General features: G+C 49.2%; 1 protein-coding gene across 6 annotated transcripts in view; it reads left to right on the top strand.

The window, feature by feature from the left end:
* The first annotated feature begins 15728 nt into the window (after positions 1–15728).
* Positions 15729–18363, top strand: part of CLSTN1 (calsyntenin 1) — a 225498-nt gene continuing 222863 nt past the window's right edge. For 4 of the 6 annotated variants that reach the window (XR_010745250.1, XR_010745249.1, XM_066334545.1 and 1 more), the window contains exon 1: positions 15729–15956. Coding sequence is in view for 4 of the 6 variants with exons in the window: in XM_066334545.1 (XP_066190642.1) it covers positions 15890–15956 (67 nt within the window). In the remaining 2 variants the exon portion in view is untranslated. The remainder of the gene's footprint in view (positions 15957–18363) is intronic. The other 2 variants (XM_066334547.1, XM_066334546.1) reach the window with 1 other exon arrangement.

Here is an 18363-nt window from a genome sequence, read left to right as displayed (position 1 = left end):
TTTTGGCTGCAGTGTTTCTGATGCAATCAGTTTTTCCATCCTCAGCTGCCCTCTGGGCTCCAGCTCTTTTGGGAGCATGTGTCAAAGCAGATTTGGCTCAAGAAGTCCACCTGGGCAGGCTGGAGGTGCCCAGCCATGGTGGGCCCTGGGGCTGTGCCCAGAGAGGGACTCCTGCCTGCCCAGGGCCTCTCTGGCTCCCCACACAGGAGCTGGAGGTTGGGCAGGAATTGCAGGAATGACATCTAAGGCTGTGCCACGAATTGGCCAAATTTGTGTAGAGAAGATGTGAACTTGTTTAAGATACTACCAAGTTCCACTTCGACCCTTTGGTTGCTGCACAAGACTAGCTCTCACCTTAGGAACAATTAACGATCATTAACTTAGATCCAGCTCCGCTGGGCTTTAATGAACTGCAGTTTCCAGTCACTTGACAAATGATACGTGGTTTTCCTCCTCGCAGCTGTTTGGTGCCAGGGAAGTTCCCTGGAGCCTGGGATGTGCCTGGGGCGCTGTTCCAGGAGGCAGCAGTGCTGCGGTGGCCAGCACCGAGTGTACAGGTGACACTCTCAGGTTTATTTCTGCAGCTGCAGGGCCTTGGAACACCCCCAGCCCTTCAGAGGCTGCAGTGGAACTCCCGAGGTGCACTGACTGTTCAGGAATCTGCACACAGGCTCCAGCACTGCTGCCGAAAACCAAGCACTTCATTCGCTCTCATGTGTGCAGGTGGTTTTTACAAAACTTCTGGATTTTGCTGTGGGTTGCACTGACTTTGAGATGTTTCAGATTCTATTAAAGCTGAACTCAATTTACCTGTTCCTGCTTCTTTTCCTATGGTTGTTAATTATTTACAGTAACAATTCTAGAATCTAACTGTGAGGACATGACCATTTTCATGGCCAGAAATTCTGCTGTTGTGGTCACAAAATGGGGGAAAAGCTGGAGAGAAACCATGAATTGTGTGCACAAGGAAGAAATTATCTTGAGCAAATGAATACTGTGTAACAAGAGCAACTGTACATCTATTTATGAAAGCTCTCCTTTTGTTTCAGTTGCAGCTTTGTAAAGTTCTGTGTGAAAGTAAATCTCTTACCCCTTTTTGTTGGGGCCAGATAAAAAATTTCTTTATTAAAATAAAGCAGGAATGAGCCCAAAGGATTCTCTAGATTCTGATTTGGTTGCCTAAGAAGCACTTTAAAGTGAGTTTGGTGCAGAGGGGGCAGCCCTTGCAGTGTTACTGAGGGGTCTGTGGGACTGGGGCTGGAGGAAGGAGCTGCTCCCAGAACAACATTCCTCCTCCCTGCCCACTCCTCAGCAGCTGAAGCTTTTCAAGAAGAAAAGTGAACTGTTTATGTGGTTTAATCTTTTCACTAAAAATGTAACTGTTTGGGAGTGGGGAGGAAATACAGTTTTTAATTGCTACTCTTGTTTCATATTGATTTATTACACTGCTCTGCTGCCAAATGAAAAACACTTGGCTTCACTTGGAGAAAGAGGCAGGGCATCAGCATGGTGGACTTGTTTATTGTTTGTACAATTCCTCTAGCTTTGCTGTTGTGCTTCTGCCTTCTCAAGTGAACCATTACTAATAAAACCAGGAAATGAAATGTTTTAGAGGCCAGAGTTGAGCACAGATCTAATTTGAAATATGTTTGTAACTAGAAGAAGCTTTGTAGTCCAATTATCAATCATAGAGTGCTTAAGGCGTTCAGAAAGGGAGTGTAAAAAGCTTTGGAGGCATCTTCCAAGAAGAGCACATGCTCTTTGGGTGGTCTTTTGGGGAGAAATGTTCCTGTAGAGATTCAAAATGTGCTGTTGTACTTTTGCTGCCAAGCTGCTCGTGTACCTCTCATAACACACTGTGTTTTGCAGAGCTCGAGGAGAAGGTTCAGAGCTGAATCCCACTCTTCCTCTCTCCCCAGGTGGGCAGCAGGTGCTGCAGTTGTTGGAGGCTCATTGTGTCTGAGCATGGCCTGTTGTAAATGAAAATGAGGCTCCACCATTCACACAGGCCTTGAGTTTGATTCTCACAGGTCCTAAAATAAACCCTGGAGTAGCAGAACATGTGAGCTGGAGGCACAGCAGCACTTTGGAAGGAGATACTGCCTGAAAGAAGCTTGGATCACTCATTAAATTTAAAAAGCTCTTGAGATTTTTTGTTCCTATTCCTGCCTAAGGTAAGCAGTTACTAGAAGTAACTCCATGGCCTGTGTGAGAGTTTCTAATGCTTGACCATTAAATCTGTTTCAGTTCCACAAAGTCTGTTTCCTAATTCACCAGTAGCCTAAGTAGTTCTGTTAAAGGCAGAAGGTTTAATGGCCCATGAAGCAGAAAGATCCATCACCTATAGCAGGAATTGTCTAAATGAGACATTGGGATCCTCTGTGGGATAAATCCCTGTGGCTGTTGAGAATCTCTTACAGGAACAGAAAGAACAGGGCCAGGTCTGAAGTAACCAGTGTTCTGCATTGCAAAAGGGACAAATAAAGGCTACAAGTTCAAAGCTTTGCATTAAATGTTTAAAGTTTGTTCAAAATTATTTAATGAAATACACTGAGTGCCCTGGCAGGGAGAGGAATATATGATTTGGGTTCATTTTAGATCAGTCCTTCAGCTTTCTTTTTGGTCTCTTGCCTCCTCAAGAACTGTGGCAGAGCTGACAGCAAAAAAGACTGCAGGGCACTGGGACCAGGAGGAACCAGGAGTGCAGGAAGAACAGTTTCTGGAAGTTGAAGGAGTCTTGAGTTCTATTCAGTCTGCACAAAAGGAAGTCCTTAGTGAGTAGCATCTTTTCCTCACTGCTGCCATCAGAAACAAAGTGTTCCAAAGCCTGAAGGTTAATAAAGGTGTTCAGGGAGCTCCATTAAAGCTGCAGAACAGTTATTTTGGAAGAGTGGAGTGCTGCAGGGCTGCTGCCTTGGGGGATATTTGCTGGAGGCAGTTGGTTTTTAAGCCACCTGGCAGATGTGGTAGATCCAGCCTGGCACCAGCCCTTGCCCTGGGATGGACCCACTTGTTTGTTACCTGTTTGTCAGAGGTGTGTGCTGTGTGCAGGGCAGCAGCCACAGGAAGTAACCTCTGGTTTGCAATTTCTTTATGGTGAAATGGTTTTTTTCATCCTTAAAGATCCTGACAGTAAGGCCTGGATGAGTTACTTCAATAAAGTTAGGTGCTGTCAATGGCCTCACACAAAACCAGCTTCAAAGGGTGTTAGAATGTCAAAATTCAGTAATCAGGAGCAGGCACAGCACCAGTGAGTGATTGGACAGACTTCTCTTGCAGCCTCAGGTGGTCAGTGATTTGCATCCTGCACAGTCTGTACCCTGTGAATGTGAATTCTGGAGCAGTCAGGAAAGAGGGGACTGGATTGCTGTGCAGCTTCTCCCAGACCTGCCCTAGAGTCACTGTATTTACAGACACTTTGCACTGCAGGTTCCCTTAAACCTCCCTGTTACTGATGTTTTTCAGAGTTTTACAAATATCAAAGTGCTGTATAACAGGGAGGACCATTGTTGGTATTTACCGAGGTAGGAGCTTGGATCTGTTCCCTGCCAGACTGAGGTAGGTTCCCATCCAGAGACAGAAATCATCTACTGCCTTCTGAGCTCTCCTTCATTTGCTCTGCAGCTGATTTGCCCTAAGCAGGATTCCTGCTGTATGTTGTAAACAACCTGGCTGGTTTCCTTTGTAGCCTGAAGAACTTCAATTTGGGGATTGTTTATTTTGGAAAAGAGAAAAAAAATCTTTTTTTGAAGCTTTTTAACCTGGCGTGCTCACAAGCTGCCTCGTGTATCAGCATGAAATGGTTCTATGCGCAGAGCTTTTTGCTGCCTTGACATTTTCCAGGTTGATTCTCCTTGGTACTAAATGGTGCTCTGTGACCAGAGGCATGTGAAGCTCAGAAAATAAAATTACAGCCCTTGTTCTGCAATTTAATCGTGGCTCCAACCCAGATGTGGGCTGATGCCTCTGTAGTTTTTCACCGTCCCCAGTTCCCGCTGCTCTCCCCTGGTGCAGTTACAAGTGCAGCAATCCCCGCAGGGGCAGGAGGGCTCCTGTCCCATGAAACGGAGTGCAGGAGGGGCACAGGAGCTCGAGCTGCTGCTGGCTGTGAGCTGTAATCCGCGTTCAGCTTTGCTGTGACCTCCTAATCGGAGGGCAGGGTGTAAATTGCCTTGAACGTGATTGGAATGGACGGCGGAGCTGAGCGCTGGCCTCCAGTCCTTTGTCCTGTGTCTGAGTGCCCCGAGCAGGCACAGCCCTGTGTCCCTGCCACACCTGCAGTGAGCGCTGCTGCTGCCTGGGCACAGACACTGCCCTCCTCCTGCCAGGACAGCGGCTCTGCCTGCTCCCTGCTCAGTGCTGCGTGTGTTAATGGCTCGATTCTGCTGAATCTCTGCGCTGTGTGGGGAGGGAAACAGGGGCAGGTCAGGGAGGGATGAGTTTCTGTAGGTGGAAAGGCAGGAGGAGAATTCTGCCTCGCTGTTGTGTTCTCATAAGCTTCTTTGAGCCTGCAGAAAGATGATAATTAAACTAGACAGAATCTTAAGCTTTTGCCTTGCCTTGCCAGCAGCACCAGACTTCAGAGTCTCCCTGTAAAAGGAGCTGTGCCTCGTGCTGGTTCTGTGCATGCTTAGCTGCTCTCACACCATATGGGTGTACAGCAGTGCCTTTGTTTTAGTCTGACCTTGACCTTGAGGTCACAGGCTTCTGAAACATGTGGACTTACCCTGGCTGTTGTAGCTGCATGATCATTTTTATCTGATTTTTTCTTCTCTCTAAATGTAGCAAAGTCTAGATGTCAGAGGATTGGAGCAGTGCAAGGAATGAAATCAAATCTTTTCACTTTCAGTGCCATTGTCAAAAGGAGGAGGGGAGAGTGGGATAACTAGGAAGTGTTTAGATAAACTACATCCCAGTGAAAATGAGGAAAGGCTCACTGAGGGTTTTGCAGAGACCAAAAGCAGCAGAGCTCAGAGTGAACCTGCTCTAGTGACTAGTAGCCTAGCCTGGTACCACTGTGTATGCAAAGATTGCCAGCTCATACCCTTCTGCAGAGAGGGTCCTTGGGGGTTTAAATAGAGAATTTGTCAGGAACAGCCCCTTGACTTAAGTACTGGTGGGTGAGATGGCTCACAGAGAACAAGATCTTTGGCATAGTCAGATCCTGGACCTGCTCATGCTTAAAGCTGAAAGTCACCACCTCAAATTCTGCCCAGAAAGAAGGAACATTAAATTCAGCTGTGTCAGGCTGCTGCAGAGCAAAGACTCAAAAATACTTTTGAAACACAAGTACTATTAAATATCACTGAGGGATCATAACATTCTATCTGCAGGATTGGGTTGTGGCTGAGTTGAGCCTCAGTCACAATTAAATTGGTTCCATAATTCTAAAATGACACTCACTGACATCTTTGCAGGAGAGCCCCCACTGCATTTGTGATGTGTTTGAGTGTGTTCTGTCACCTGGGTAGAAAGCAGAGGTCGTGTGTGTTGTTTTTCCAGTCTCCTGTCTTGACAAGAGTGCAGAGAGTTGGTTTCTGTCTGGACCTGAATAAGTCTTTGTGAAGGTTGTTAGCACCATTCTTGCCCAGAGCTACTAAAAAGAAAGAGGGAGCAGTAAGGGAAGAAAGAGAGAGATTAAAGGGGAAAACCCAGTAGGTTATAAATGCATTTTCCTCTGTGCTGGAGGTTAAATAATATTTTATGTGTGTGACAGATACTGTGATTAAGGAGCTGTTAGGCTGAATGAGAGCTGGGCAGCAAAGGGAGCAGAGATGCTTGAGGGAAAAGGGTACCAAGATGTTCTAGTGCTGAATTCTCTTGTGCACATCTACTGTGTGATCTGTGGCTTTCTGTGTGCCTTTTAGTGGAGACAAAAATAGGGTATTCTACAGACATTTAGGATGTTTTCCTTTCCTTGCTTTAGCATCTTTTCTGTCTGAGATGTGTCACTGGTTACTAGTGACATTACTTTAGAAAATGGTCAGAGGCTCTAATCCTGCTGCTACTTGAAGGTCTCGGATTAGGGCTGCAGAATGGCATATGATAATCTTGTACATAAATCATGGCTTTAACGAATGGGGAAGGTTTATCCTGTTTACTCTGATGCAGACAGGCTCTCCCCTCCACGTCTTGCTCAGTTTGAGGACTCCTCAGTCACTGCAGAGCCTCTGGAGTTTCAGCTGTCATCATATACCCCTCATTCAAATCAATGAAATCTGGGCACTCAGGCTCTGTTTTAGATCAGGTCAATAAATACTTGACCTATCCTGGGTTGTATTTTAATGTTCCACAGGCGCCTGTCATTCCCAGAGGCTCTTCCTCACGCTGCCTGTGTAAGCTGGGCTTCAGACAGGATGATATGCCTGTCTCATCTCATAAGCTTTTTACTTCCACTCAATGGACAATGTCTCATTGAAGCAGCAGTAAACAGGGAGCAGTGTGTGCTGTTAGCATGCACTACAAAGCTCTGTACTTCAGTCATTTAACACAACATGGGATTTAAAGCCCTCCCTGCTTCCTTTTGCAGAAGACAGTGTGTCATTCCTCTTATTCAGCTGATCCACTTTTGACAGGCAGACAGCAGTGGATAGAGCAGAAGGAGAAAAAGTAAAAAGTCTCAGTTCGGAGGCTCTTTGTCCAGATTGAAAATAAGGGAAAGGCTGGAATGTTAAAAGGTCCAGGTGAAGTGGAAACTCATGGCTGTTGAATGTTTGTGTGAGTAGTGGGATGTCCTTGAGATCCTGTGGGGTCCAGCAGAAGTAGATCCCATGGAAGAGGTGGGCATAAAACCTTTCCAAAAGGTTACTCACTGGAAATGTTTTATCTTCCCTCACTGAGCAGAGGAAACCATGGAGTTAACAATCTAATGGTTACAATAAAGCAGCACGCTTTGGGATGGGGTAATTATTCTAAATCCCTCCGATTCATTTGCATATATTGGGTTGGTTGAGGAGGGACCTGCTGAGTACCGAGGTTTGTTCTGCCTGGGATGTGAGCCCTAACTCAGTGGATGTTTCCTGCTTTGTTAAGACAAAACAGCCCTTTGCTGAGTCCCTTTTAAGGTTAATGTGTTCCTAACACCTATTCACAAGCCACAGAATGGAATTCTGCCGTTTTCCTGCTGGTGGTGTGTCAGTGGCTGAGGCAGTGACGGGAACAGCAGAACGGCGTTCCACTGCTTCAGCACAACCTTCCGTCCGCGGGCCGGGGCACTGCGGGCGTTTAACCATCACCGTCCTGCTGAGGAGAGCGAGGGGCAGCGGGCAGCTCTGCCCAGGGCAGGGCAGGGCAGGGCTGTGTGCCCTGGGGCTGTCCCCGGGGAGGGAGCGGGGCCGGGCTGCTGGCGGGCAGCTGCGGGATCCTGGGCAGCGCCGATGGGCTGCTGCTGCTGCTGCCCGGTGCCCGGTGCCGGATCCCCGGTGCCCGATGCCGGATCCCCGGTGCCCGATCCCCGCTCCCCAATGCCCGATCCCCGATGCCGGCTCCCCGATTCCCGATCCCCGGTGCCCGATGCCGGATCCCCGGTGCCCGATCCCCGGTGCCCGATCCCCGATCCCCGGTGCCCGATGCCCCATGTTCGTGCCCCGCTGCCGCTGGCGGGGCTCTGCGTGCGCAGCAGCGATTACAGGCGCGCTGAGCCAAACGTGATTAGCGAAGCCGCAATTAGAGTGGAGGCCAGGAGGGCAGTGGCTTACTGCAGGAAGGGTCAGCGCTGCTATCTGTCAGAACAGAAATAAATATGGGAGATGACAAAGGGTTTAGCTGCGCTCGTGTCTGAAGAGACTGTAAATAGCCAGGGCACTGCCAGAAAGAGGCTGGGAACGCTGCAATTTTAGACAAGGGCGGGGGGAAGGAGAGGGAAAAAAGAAAAGCAAAACTGGGTTTTCCTCCTGACCAGATAATTTCAAAAGGGACTTCAAAAAAACTTTCTAAGAGGTAGGTTATGTAGGTAAAACATTGCCTCAGGGAAATCTGGGGAAATGATCCCCAGTGCCGATCCTGGGAGCTGATTCACTGGTACCAACCCGTGTAACGGGGTTTGTGCGGTGAGAGCCTTGAGACTGTGGCTGCAGCCCCGGGTTTCCTCACGGTAAAATGTGGTGAGAAGTGTCCCGGAGAGCAGGAGGTGAGGAGTGCCCGCTGCTGTCTGTGGGAAGGAGCACGGACATGGATTCTTTGGGTGACTCTCAAAGTGACTCCCACTTTCTACACAGACACAGGATTGGGAGGACAGGCTGCTGAGGAACCTTCCGCCAGGTTCCCTACTCTTGCAGAATGTTGTAACATTTTGCTCTTTCTTTTCCTCCTTTCCAAAAAAAAAAAAAAAAAAAAAAAGTTAAAGAAGGAAACTGCTGGACTCCTTCTTTACATTGTGGGGCTTTCTTAGCCATAGCATATGAGCCTGACTGGAGGTTCAAGATCTGCTTTTAGAGAAAACTACAGAAAAGCAGTAACTTGTTTTTAGAAGAACAATAATTTGTCCAGAAGATGGAACCCCAAATCTTTGAGGTGTCTGTATGTAGTTAATTTAGTGAAACCTACCCACCCTGATGTTTTACAGTACTAAGAGTGCTCGTTTTGTTTTGTTCCTTGATATTCCTTTGCAGCATCTGCCAAGTGTTGATTTGTGGATGACCCGTGCAGTTGTAAATCATCTTGGCTGACCCTTTGTCACTTTTGGTTTCGCTAAATGGCATGGAGTTTCACAGATGCCAGTGGGAGATGAGAGGTTTTGGTACCAGGGAGCCTTTGACCGTGTGGTGGCATTGGAAGAGCTGTGTGTGGCAGTGCCAGTGCAGTCCTTACAGCCCTGCTGCTTCAGGCTGATTGTCATGCTGGATACACAACCAGGGGATGGTGATTTGGTTCATTTTGGAATCTCTCAGATAGGCTGCAGCCCAACGGGAGAGCATCTGCTTTTCTTTTTGCTGAAGAACACTGCTGGAACTTCTCTGTATAAGCTCATTTGAAAACCCTTTGCTTGATTTTACTAATATGTGGTGATTTGCCTCCTTTTACCTACAGAAAATTACTTATCGGAATAAAATGCAAGAATATTGGCTACGAAAGGGGAAAATAAAGAGTGTAATTGTGTTAATTATCAGAATACCAGACATGTAATTAATATGCTACAGGAATAAAGAGCAAATGTACTAATAGCACATAATTGGACTTAAACTACACCCTTGGTAGAAGTCTCTGCAATGGAACTGTTGTGTTTGTGCTCCTTTTCAAATTAGCAATAAGGAATAAATTAACATCCATTTTCTTGCCCGTACAAAGAGGGAATCATATTGTGGGGCTGGGTAATGAATGCAGAGAATGCCTCTACACTCCCATATGGCTCTTGGGGAGGGGAATGCTCATGCACATGGCTCTTCTCCCTTGCAGAGAGGGGGAAGGCAGAGAGGAAAACCTCATTGTGTGACCAGATGTTTGCAGAACACCATGAGCCTAAAGAATACCAAACATCTGTAAGCAGAGAAATTTCAACACTGTCACCAGTATCTGGTGCAAATATACATTGGTTTAGCCACCCACCCTTTAATACCTGGTGTGTTACTGGACTGTGTTGTCAGACAAGGAAATAGGGTAGGGGCAAGGCACTGTCCCAGAGGGACATCTGTGATAGAACTGGAAAAAACCCCCCGAGTTCTTCACTCAGCAAATACTTATGTTAATAAAGCCTAAATATTATTGAGGTCCTTAACAAGTATTGCTTTTCAGGTAAAGACTTGAAAGCCAGTCTGTTCAAGGTATTTCAAGGTATTTACAGTATATCTTGATTCCAGGTATTTCAAGCTATTGCAGCACTTGTTAATTTTCCCTCCCCTCTTTGTTCCTTTCTTTCCTAAATATGTAAATGGAAAGCCTCGAAATTCTGTCTTATTCAATTGTGATGCACCTGTCACCACGGTACCCAGACACCTGTCTTTTGCTTCACAGAAGTATTGTGAGAGTGCATTAATTAACGCTTCTAAGTGCTCCGAGATCCTGGGATGGAAGGTGCTAATGAGTTGTAAAATATTATAATGATGATGCAGAATATTCAGTCTCTCTTTGTAAGGAAGGACTTGCATCTCCCCTTCATTGCTTTCATGTTTCTGGATGCATATTTCGCTATAGAAGGTAAGTCTGAGCAGGAGGAAGGATTGAACAAGGTAGAAAGACTGCTACTGCTGCTGGTTTTCTTGTGAGGGAGCTGGTTGGTTTCATGTACTTCTTTGCTTATTGAATTTCCTTTTTGTCTCTCTGATGAACCCCTACTTCAATGGCTTGTTCGGAATTCTCTGAACGTTCAGAAATGTCAGGGGAGAAGATTTTCTCCTTCAGATTGCGAAGGCCTTCATTTGCATCCCCTAAATCAATTCTCATACATGATCAAAGCAGTTCGGGAAATTTTCAAGTGTGGGGAAAAGCAGTCCTGTAATTTTTTCTCCTCTAAAATATACAGTCAGGTTCCAAAGCATTAAAAAAAAATAATAAAGTCTTAATCTACTGAATCTAAAACCACTTGAGTTCTATGCCTATGTACAGAATGTGTATTTGGGGACAGCAAGACTAGAAATGATCTAACAGGTCACCTCTGTGTGGTTTGTCTTGCAGCTGGCAAGGGCATTGCTCTGGTGTTGTGTTGTGGAGTTTTCTCTTGAGTGACCCAAAAGATACCACTACTGCCTGTTGCCTTACAAGAGTATTCTGGGGTTTCATAGACCTCATTGTGCAGAATTAGTCATTTATATTCACCCAAATTATCTTTTTCTTAGTCTCATAATTGGTTGTTCTTCAACCATGTCAGAACCAGAAAACACCAAAATTCTAATTCCCCAAATACTTTGTGATTGTCCTGTTGCCTTTCCCGGTGGGGATGGGAGCAGCTGGAGTGCTGCTGTTGCAGCTTCTCAGAAGCTGCTCTCTTGTTGCCCTCATCTAATATTTTGCTTGGGTGTGCATGCAGCTCTCCCATGAACTTAATTACTGCCTAGTCTCTATGGCAATTGGTCCCTTCTCAGATGTGGTTTCAGGGCAGCTGTGATAAACTGGTGGAGGAGATGAAGCTGGGTTTTAACTTCCCATTAAAAGAAATCATCATCTGCAAACACAGTACTATGCAGACATTAATTTTAGTGTGATGAAAAACAAGCCCACACTTTGTTCCAGCCTCTTTATTTAAAGATAACCATTTTCTCAATGAATGCAGTCCTAGAGCATTTGAAGTTTGTGCCGTTTCCCTGTGTGTCCCCCTTTAAACAAGAGTCCAAGTCTAACATCCAGAAGTAACAGTGCATATTCTGCACGTATTCAAAATCATTATGATCCTGAGCTCTAACAAGCAGATCCAGCTCTGCTGTTGATGTACCTGAGCCTGTCCTGCTGCTCCCTGTATTCACAGAGTGCATTGCCTGCCTTTCAGGAGCAGGCAAATGCATTCATTTGTCCCTATCACCCTATCTTTTCTCTTCTGGCTGCTCAGCTCCACTCTGACAAGCACAATAAATGTGTCCTCCTGGGTCCTTGCAAGCCAGGCATTAGTCACACTGTGCATTTCAAGGACATCAGGCCGATAGGTTTTCAGCTGAAACAGAAAACATGTTCTGCCAGGAGCCATTTGTTCCAGTTTTGTTGCTTACCAATAAAATAAAAATCAATGTTTTTTTGGAACTCGAGAAGCAGGTCAGAGAGTAGGTGGGAGGTGAGTGGTAAAATGAAGGTGCTGAAGTTAGTTCCTTGAATGTCTCTGAAATAATGGCATGTGACATTTGGGATAGAGCGAGGATCTCCGTCAGTGTGGGAAATTGCAGTTTCTTCTGGCAGACAGGAGGAACAGGACAGCTCTTGCCTAACAAACAGCAAACAGGACTGGTGCACAGCAGGTCCCACACTGGGAGATTGAAATCAGATTGAGGTTTGGGAAACAAGATGAGAGAATGTTGCATTTGCCACACTTCCAGAGTAAGTGGGCTGCCCGTGGTGCCAGGGCTCAGGAGTTCATGTGGCTGCCTCACCTCTGTGCAGGGCCCATCCCGTCTGCAGCAGCCTCTCAGCTGCCACTTCAACCTCTCAGTCACGCCCGGAAACAAAGCCATCGAACTGATCCTAAAATACAGGCTAAAGAATTGTTTGCTTTACTGAATCAGTGCCTTAGTCACAACTGACTCGGAGGAGTTTTGCTTAGAAAGTGAAATGCCATCAATGCCTTCTCTTTCCTTGGAAATTTCCCAGTTTTCAGCATGACTGATTCAGCTGATTAATTCATCTGAGCTGGTAGTGTCACTGTGTAATAAATAAGGTTTACCTGAACATAGCATTTCTTCTCTTAAAATGTATCTTCTTCCTAATTCTGCAGAATCAGAACAATGTAAATGAGTCCTGATGGTAACACCAGAGTCCCCTTCTCACTGTGGTCCATGGTGCTGTGCTTTCTCCTGTTATAATGCATGATATAGCCCAAGTGAAAGACAGAGCTCTTTTAAAATGTGTTTTTGACACACTTAATGATAAATCATTTTGCAAAAAATGTTTTACTAGAGAGTGTGTATGTGAATGCCAACTGGCCAGACATTCAGCCCTCTTCAGGTATCTTTATATTGACATGAAATATGTCAATGTTTAGATTCCATTCTATCCATGGTTAGATTCCTAATCAAAATCCAATATTTGGGTGATTACTGGGTATGTGTTACACTGTGTATTCATCAATGGGCTTTCAACTGATGAGATTGTGCCTAGCAAATCTTTACTAACGGCTGGTTCTCACTCAGACAGTACACTAGTAAGCCTAGTTGGAGAATCACACTGTGCTGGACAGTCCTACTCTCCCTACAAAAGAAAAACACATCATGGAGCACCCTGTCAGCTGAAGCTGCGTTGGCAGAATGTAAAGACTCAGCTCTCTGGCAACAGATGGGCTCCAGGCTTCTTCTGACATGATCTGCCATCCAGCATATGTTAGCCGGGCTGAGAAATCAAGGAGGTTTAGACTGAGGTTTTAGCTTAATTTAAAAAAAGAAAGATGTCTTAGCTCTTGATAGAGCAGCTGCCCTACAGTCAGTGGAATAAATGCGGAGTAACTTGGCCAGGGGAGAGCACAGGATAGTAACTGGGGATATTCACGGCCGTGGGCCTCAGGGTACAGCTCTTTGGGTTCCTGCTCTGTGGACAGTGTACAGCGAGGTTGGTTTTGAGGATGGCAGAGGGAGAACATTTTTCCTTTGGATACCAAAACGCAGTGGCTTGGACAGGCCGGATTCTGTCAGCTGAGACCTCAGTGGCTGCTCCAGGGCCCTGAATAGGCTGGTTTCTCACCTTTGGTTTCTCCCCATCTCGGGTGTGGGGTGACCAGGTACTCGGCCCTGGGCTTGCCTCTGGGGGGAGGAGGCGGCTTTTCCAGCACAGATCAATCTCGGTATTTAAATTGCACAGAAGATAAGGAAATCCCACATCTCTGTGATCCTGAACATTCTGGACTTTATTTTTATTTCACTGTGGGAGTGAAATGGCTAATAGGTACAAAGCATGAGTAGTCAGATCTAATTATAAAATAAGTTGGTTGCATTTTAATTGTCAAAACTAAGATCGTGGTATTGATCATTTTTTCCTTTGTTGAAACATTTTCTAATTGAAATTTTTTATAGTAGAGCAAAGAACTTTTTATAGGATGAGTTCTGTACAACTTAATGAAAATTCTTGATTTAGATAGTACTTGGAAATTTTTCCAAACAGAAGTAATTTTTTGCCTTGATAGAAGTCACTACACGAAAAGGGTTTGTTGCTCAGCAGAGCGGATTCAGTGCAAAGCGTGTTTGTGTTTGCACACACTGCTGCAGGATTGCACTTCTAGAGTTGGGGAAACAGCAAGACAGGGGTGCTGGGTTAATGGTTGGATTTGATGATATTCAAGGTCTTTTCCAACCTAAATGATGCTGTCATTGTTTGCACCTGATGCTTGTAGCACCAGGTGTTGGCAGTTTGTTCAATCCCAGCTGCTGCTGGGTTTGTGCATCCCGTGCCCAGTGTGTCCCGTACCTGTCTGCCTTTGGCATCACCTTTGGGCTGGGTTAAACCCAATGGTTTTGTCTTTTTTTCCGAAGGGGTGTGTGAATGTTAGGGCAAGAGCATTCAAATAGCTTTATACGCGGTTAATTATTTCTTAGCTAGCTTTATACGGGGTTTAACTCTTTCTAACAACTTGGGGGCTTAATCAGCATTTATTAAATGAGCTGTGTGAGCCTTTGGAGGGGCATTAATTGAAACCAGCTGTGTGAGCCTTTGGGGGGCATTAATTGAAACCAGCTGTGTGAGGCTCTGGAGGGGCATTAATTGAAACCAGCCGTGTGAGGCTCTGGAGGGGCAGCAGGTTCCCTCAGCTGTGTGACCGTGGGGCAGGGCCCTCTGCTCCCTGCCCGCCGCAAGAGCCCACAGGAAGGCCAAAGCGCCCGAAGCAGCGGAGGCGCTCTGGGCCCGGAGGACGGGAGGTGCCCGTGAGGGAGCGGCGGTGCCCGAGGATCATGGCCGGCGGCGGAGCCTCTGAGGGGGAGCGAGAGGTGACTCCCGAGGGAGCGGGAACTGTCCCCTGAGGGAGCGGCGGTGCTCCGTGAGGTAACAGGAATTGCCCCCCGAGGGAGCGGCGATGCCCGAGAAGGAGCGGGAGGTGCCCGTGAGGGAGCGGGAGGTGACGCCTGAGGGAGTGATGGTGCCCCGTGAGGGAGCCGGAGGTGACCCTCGAGGGAGCGATGGTGCTCCATGAAGGGAGCGGGAGGTGACCCTCGCGGTAGCGGCGGTGCCCGTGAAGGAGAGGGAGGTGCACACGAGGGAGCAGGAGATGGCCCCGAAGAAGTGATGGTGCCTCGTGAGGGAACAGGAGCCGCCCCCTGAAGGGAGCGGGAGGTGACCACCGAGGTAGCGGCGGTGCCCCGTGAGGGAGCAGGAGGTGACCCTCGAGGAAGCGATGGCGCTCCGTGAAGGGAGCGGGAGGTGACCACCGAGGTAGCGGCGGTGCCCGTGAGGGAGTGATGGTGCCCCATGAGGGAACAGGAACTGCCCCCTGAGGGAGCGGCGATGCCCCTGAAGGCGCAGGAGGTGCCCCGTGAGGGAGCGGGAGGTGACGCCTGAGGGAGCGGGAGGTGGCCCCGAGGGAGCGATGGTGCTCCATGAAGGGAGCGGGAGGTGACCCCCGAGGGAGCGGCGGTGCCCGTGAAGGCGCGGGAGGTGCTCCCGAGGGAGTGATGGTGCCCCGTGAGGGAACAGGAACTGCCCCCTGAGGGAGCGGGAGGTGACCCTCGCGGTAGCGGCGATGCCCGTGAAGGAGCGATGGTACCCCTGAGGGAGCGATGGTACCCGAGAAGGAGCGGCGGTGCCCCGTGAGGGAGCGGCGGTGCCCGTGAGGGAGCTGCGATGCCCGAGAAGGAGCGATGGTGCCCCGTGAGGGAGCGATGGTGCCCCGTGAAGGAGCGGCGGTGCCCGTGAGGGAGCGGGAGGTGCCCGTGAAGGAGCGATGGTGTCCCCTGAGGGAGCGATGGTGCCCCGTGAGGGAGCGGCGCTGCCGCAGTGCCCTCAGCGCCAGGGGCGGGGCGCGCCGCTGCCCGCGGGGGTCCGCAATGGGCTCTCCCGGCGCCCCCCGCCCCGTGCGGTTGGTTCGCTCCCTCCCCCGCCTGTGCCCGGCGCGGGCCCGGCCGCCATTTTAGGAGCCGCCGGCGGGGCGGGCGGGGGAGGGAGGGGAGGGACGGCGAGCGGAGCGGGGCCGCGCAGCGCTTCTCGTCCCTCCTCCTCCTCTTCCTCCTCCTCCTCCGCGGGGCCGAGCCGAGCCCTCCGCCCGCCGCACAGCGGAGCCCGGACCAGCGGGGGCGCCAGCCGGGGCTGCGCGTGGCCGTCCCCGCTCCGCGCTGCCATGCCGGCCCCCGCCGCCCGCCTGCTGCTCGCCGCGCTGCTCTGCGGAGCGGCGGCGGCCGCTCGAGGTAATGCGGCCGGGGCGGGCGGGGGAGGCTCCGCGGCATCTCGGCGGCGGCTCGGATCGCCTCCCGGGCTGCGCCGCGGGCGGCCCAAGGGACGGTGTCCTTGGCGCCCTGCGCAGGGGAGGGAGCGCGGAGGCGGGCGGGCGTCGAGGCTTGGGAAAGGAGGGGAGGATGGAGCTGGGGCCGGGGTGACCCCGCCGCGGTCATTGCACCTGCCGAGGGGAGCGGGGGATGGCGGCTCGTGCTGCCGGCTCACCTGCGCCCGGCGGCCCCGAAGCCCCTGAGGCGCGGCGGGCAGGGCCCGGGCCGGGCGGGGATGCGCGGCGGCGGCGCTCGCCGTGTCCGCCCGCCGCTTACATAACGGGGCCCGGCCCGGGCCGGGGGCGGCACTTGTTGCCGGGAGGGTCCCGCGGCCGCAGCCGGCCGGAGCGGGGGTTAAAGCCCCGGGCAGCCCGGCCTGGCGTGGGGAAGCTCCGTGCGGGATGAGCCGGGGCAGCGCCTGGGCCGGACCGTGCGGGGTGGCGATGTGAGCGCGGGCCTGGCGCCTATTGATTGATCCCGAGGAGCAGCAGCAGCATACGCATTGCGGGGCTGCTCCCCGGCGGGCTTCAGTGAGAGGCTCGGAGACGCTTCCTCACCTGAAGGTTACCCCTGGCATCGGGAATGCTGTTTCTGCAACATTCCGCTGATCGCATGAGGAGATTTTAAGAGCGTTGAATAGGAGCGTGCGTTAGAAGTGAGGCTGTAAAATGGCTTATAAATACGTTGAAGGGAAGTTCTTGATCTAAAAACCAGCTCGTTATGGACGTGTCTCGCTGCAGTTTCCCTGTGTGGGGTGAAGAAGCTGAGGCTGTAGTATGTCTGGGAGGTCCTCTGTTCTGACAGTGTTCTGGGAGCTGTTCTGACAGTGGCCATCATTTACCTGTGCGAGATCCAAGTACAATCTGTTCACCAGCGTTCTTGGAATCGTTAAATGTAGTATTTCCCGCACCAGTACGCAAGCACCGTGCCTTTGAATTGTATCGTTTGAAATTAGGTATAAGATTAAGATCAAAAGCCTTTTTGCAGGAATGCTGCTTGGAAACAAATGGCAAATTTCAGCAGCATTACCCAGGACAGCACTGGTAGGCAGATTTTCTGCAGCTCGGTGGAGGCAGTACCTGTTTTCAGGCAGATCTACAGAGCTGCTGGACTGCAGGTCCTGGTCTGTTGAACTTCATCACACATAACTGAGTTACAGAACGAGGGCTGGTTCAGCGTAGAATGTGCAGTTGCCTTAGTCCTTGCAGCGTCTTGGCTGCTGTAGGTAGGCCTGTTAATAGGTGGAGATGCACTTAGTGACCTGTAAGCTCTGGAGAGCACCTGGAAAGCTGCAAGGGCTACTCATTTTCATTTCCTGTTGTTAGGAAAGGCATTTGTTTGGCAGCATTTATGGATGGTGGGCTTTCCATTTTGTGCTGTATTGCCAGTTCCTTTTTATTCCAAGTACAGTTGAAGTTGCTGGTTCTGCCGTTCCTGTCGTTGGAACAGGGGAGTGAAAAGTGGTTTCTTTATTGATGATGAAAGGGAAGTGGCGTTTGGAGGCTGTGGTCTTGCACAAAAAGCAGGTGTGACCTAGCATCTTTCCTGTCGTTATTTTAAGGGGTGCAGAGAGTGATCTTGGCTTCTAAAGAGGCATTTTCCTGTCCAGCTGGTGCAGAACTCTTAATCTAATCGAATTTGGTTTGTAATTGATCAAGTTGACCCAAATATTTCTAAGCTTGTTGCGGTGGGAAGGCAGTACCTGGCAGTGCATCCAGACCGTGTTTGTGGGTAAAGCTGCTGGATTTCTCTGGCCAGAGCTGGCTGGGGAGTGGAATGGAGCAGTTTCTGGAGGAGGAGGCAGCACAGCTCACAGCCACTGCTGCCACGGCTCCTGATCAGAGCAATGCACCTCTTGTCTTGGGGCCCTTCCCACTCACTGTCATTTAGGAGGAGTATTGATGAAATAATACTATCTTGAGAAAGCTTTGCTGATCTGTGATTATTTCAGGAAGTTATGTGGTGCTGTGGATGTCTTCAATCCAAACCACAAACCATTTTGTTACTACTACTTGCTGCAGATGTTTTTTTGACACAGGAACAGCATTTTTAATAGAGGGCTGGGGATTAGGTAGGTTTCTTTCTCCTTTCTAGAGGCAAGGAAATGTAACACTGCCCTAAAGCATTATGTAGAGACAATTTGGCTATTTATGGGTCCTGGTTTTTTTGTTCTCCAAGTATTTATGAAAGTAAGAAACCACTGAGAAGAGAGAAAATTAACCAGTACTAGACCTCTCTACAGTAGTGCTTGGGAAAGCATTATATACAGCCATCTGTTCATGCTAACAATTTTAATCTCTTTTTCTGTATGTGTTATTTAAAATAATGC

The sequence above is a fragment of the Sylvia atricapilla genome, chromosome 22, assembly GCF_009819655.1.
Source record: "Sylvia atricapilla isolate bSylAtr1 chromosome 22, bSylAtr1.pri, whole genome shotgun sequence".
In the NCBI taxonomy this organism is placed as follows: Eukaryota; Metazoa; Chordata; class Aves; order Passeriformes; family Sylviidae; genus Sylvia; species Sylvia atricapilla.
This window is presented reverse-complemented; position numbering and strand designations above follow the sequence as displayed.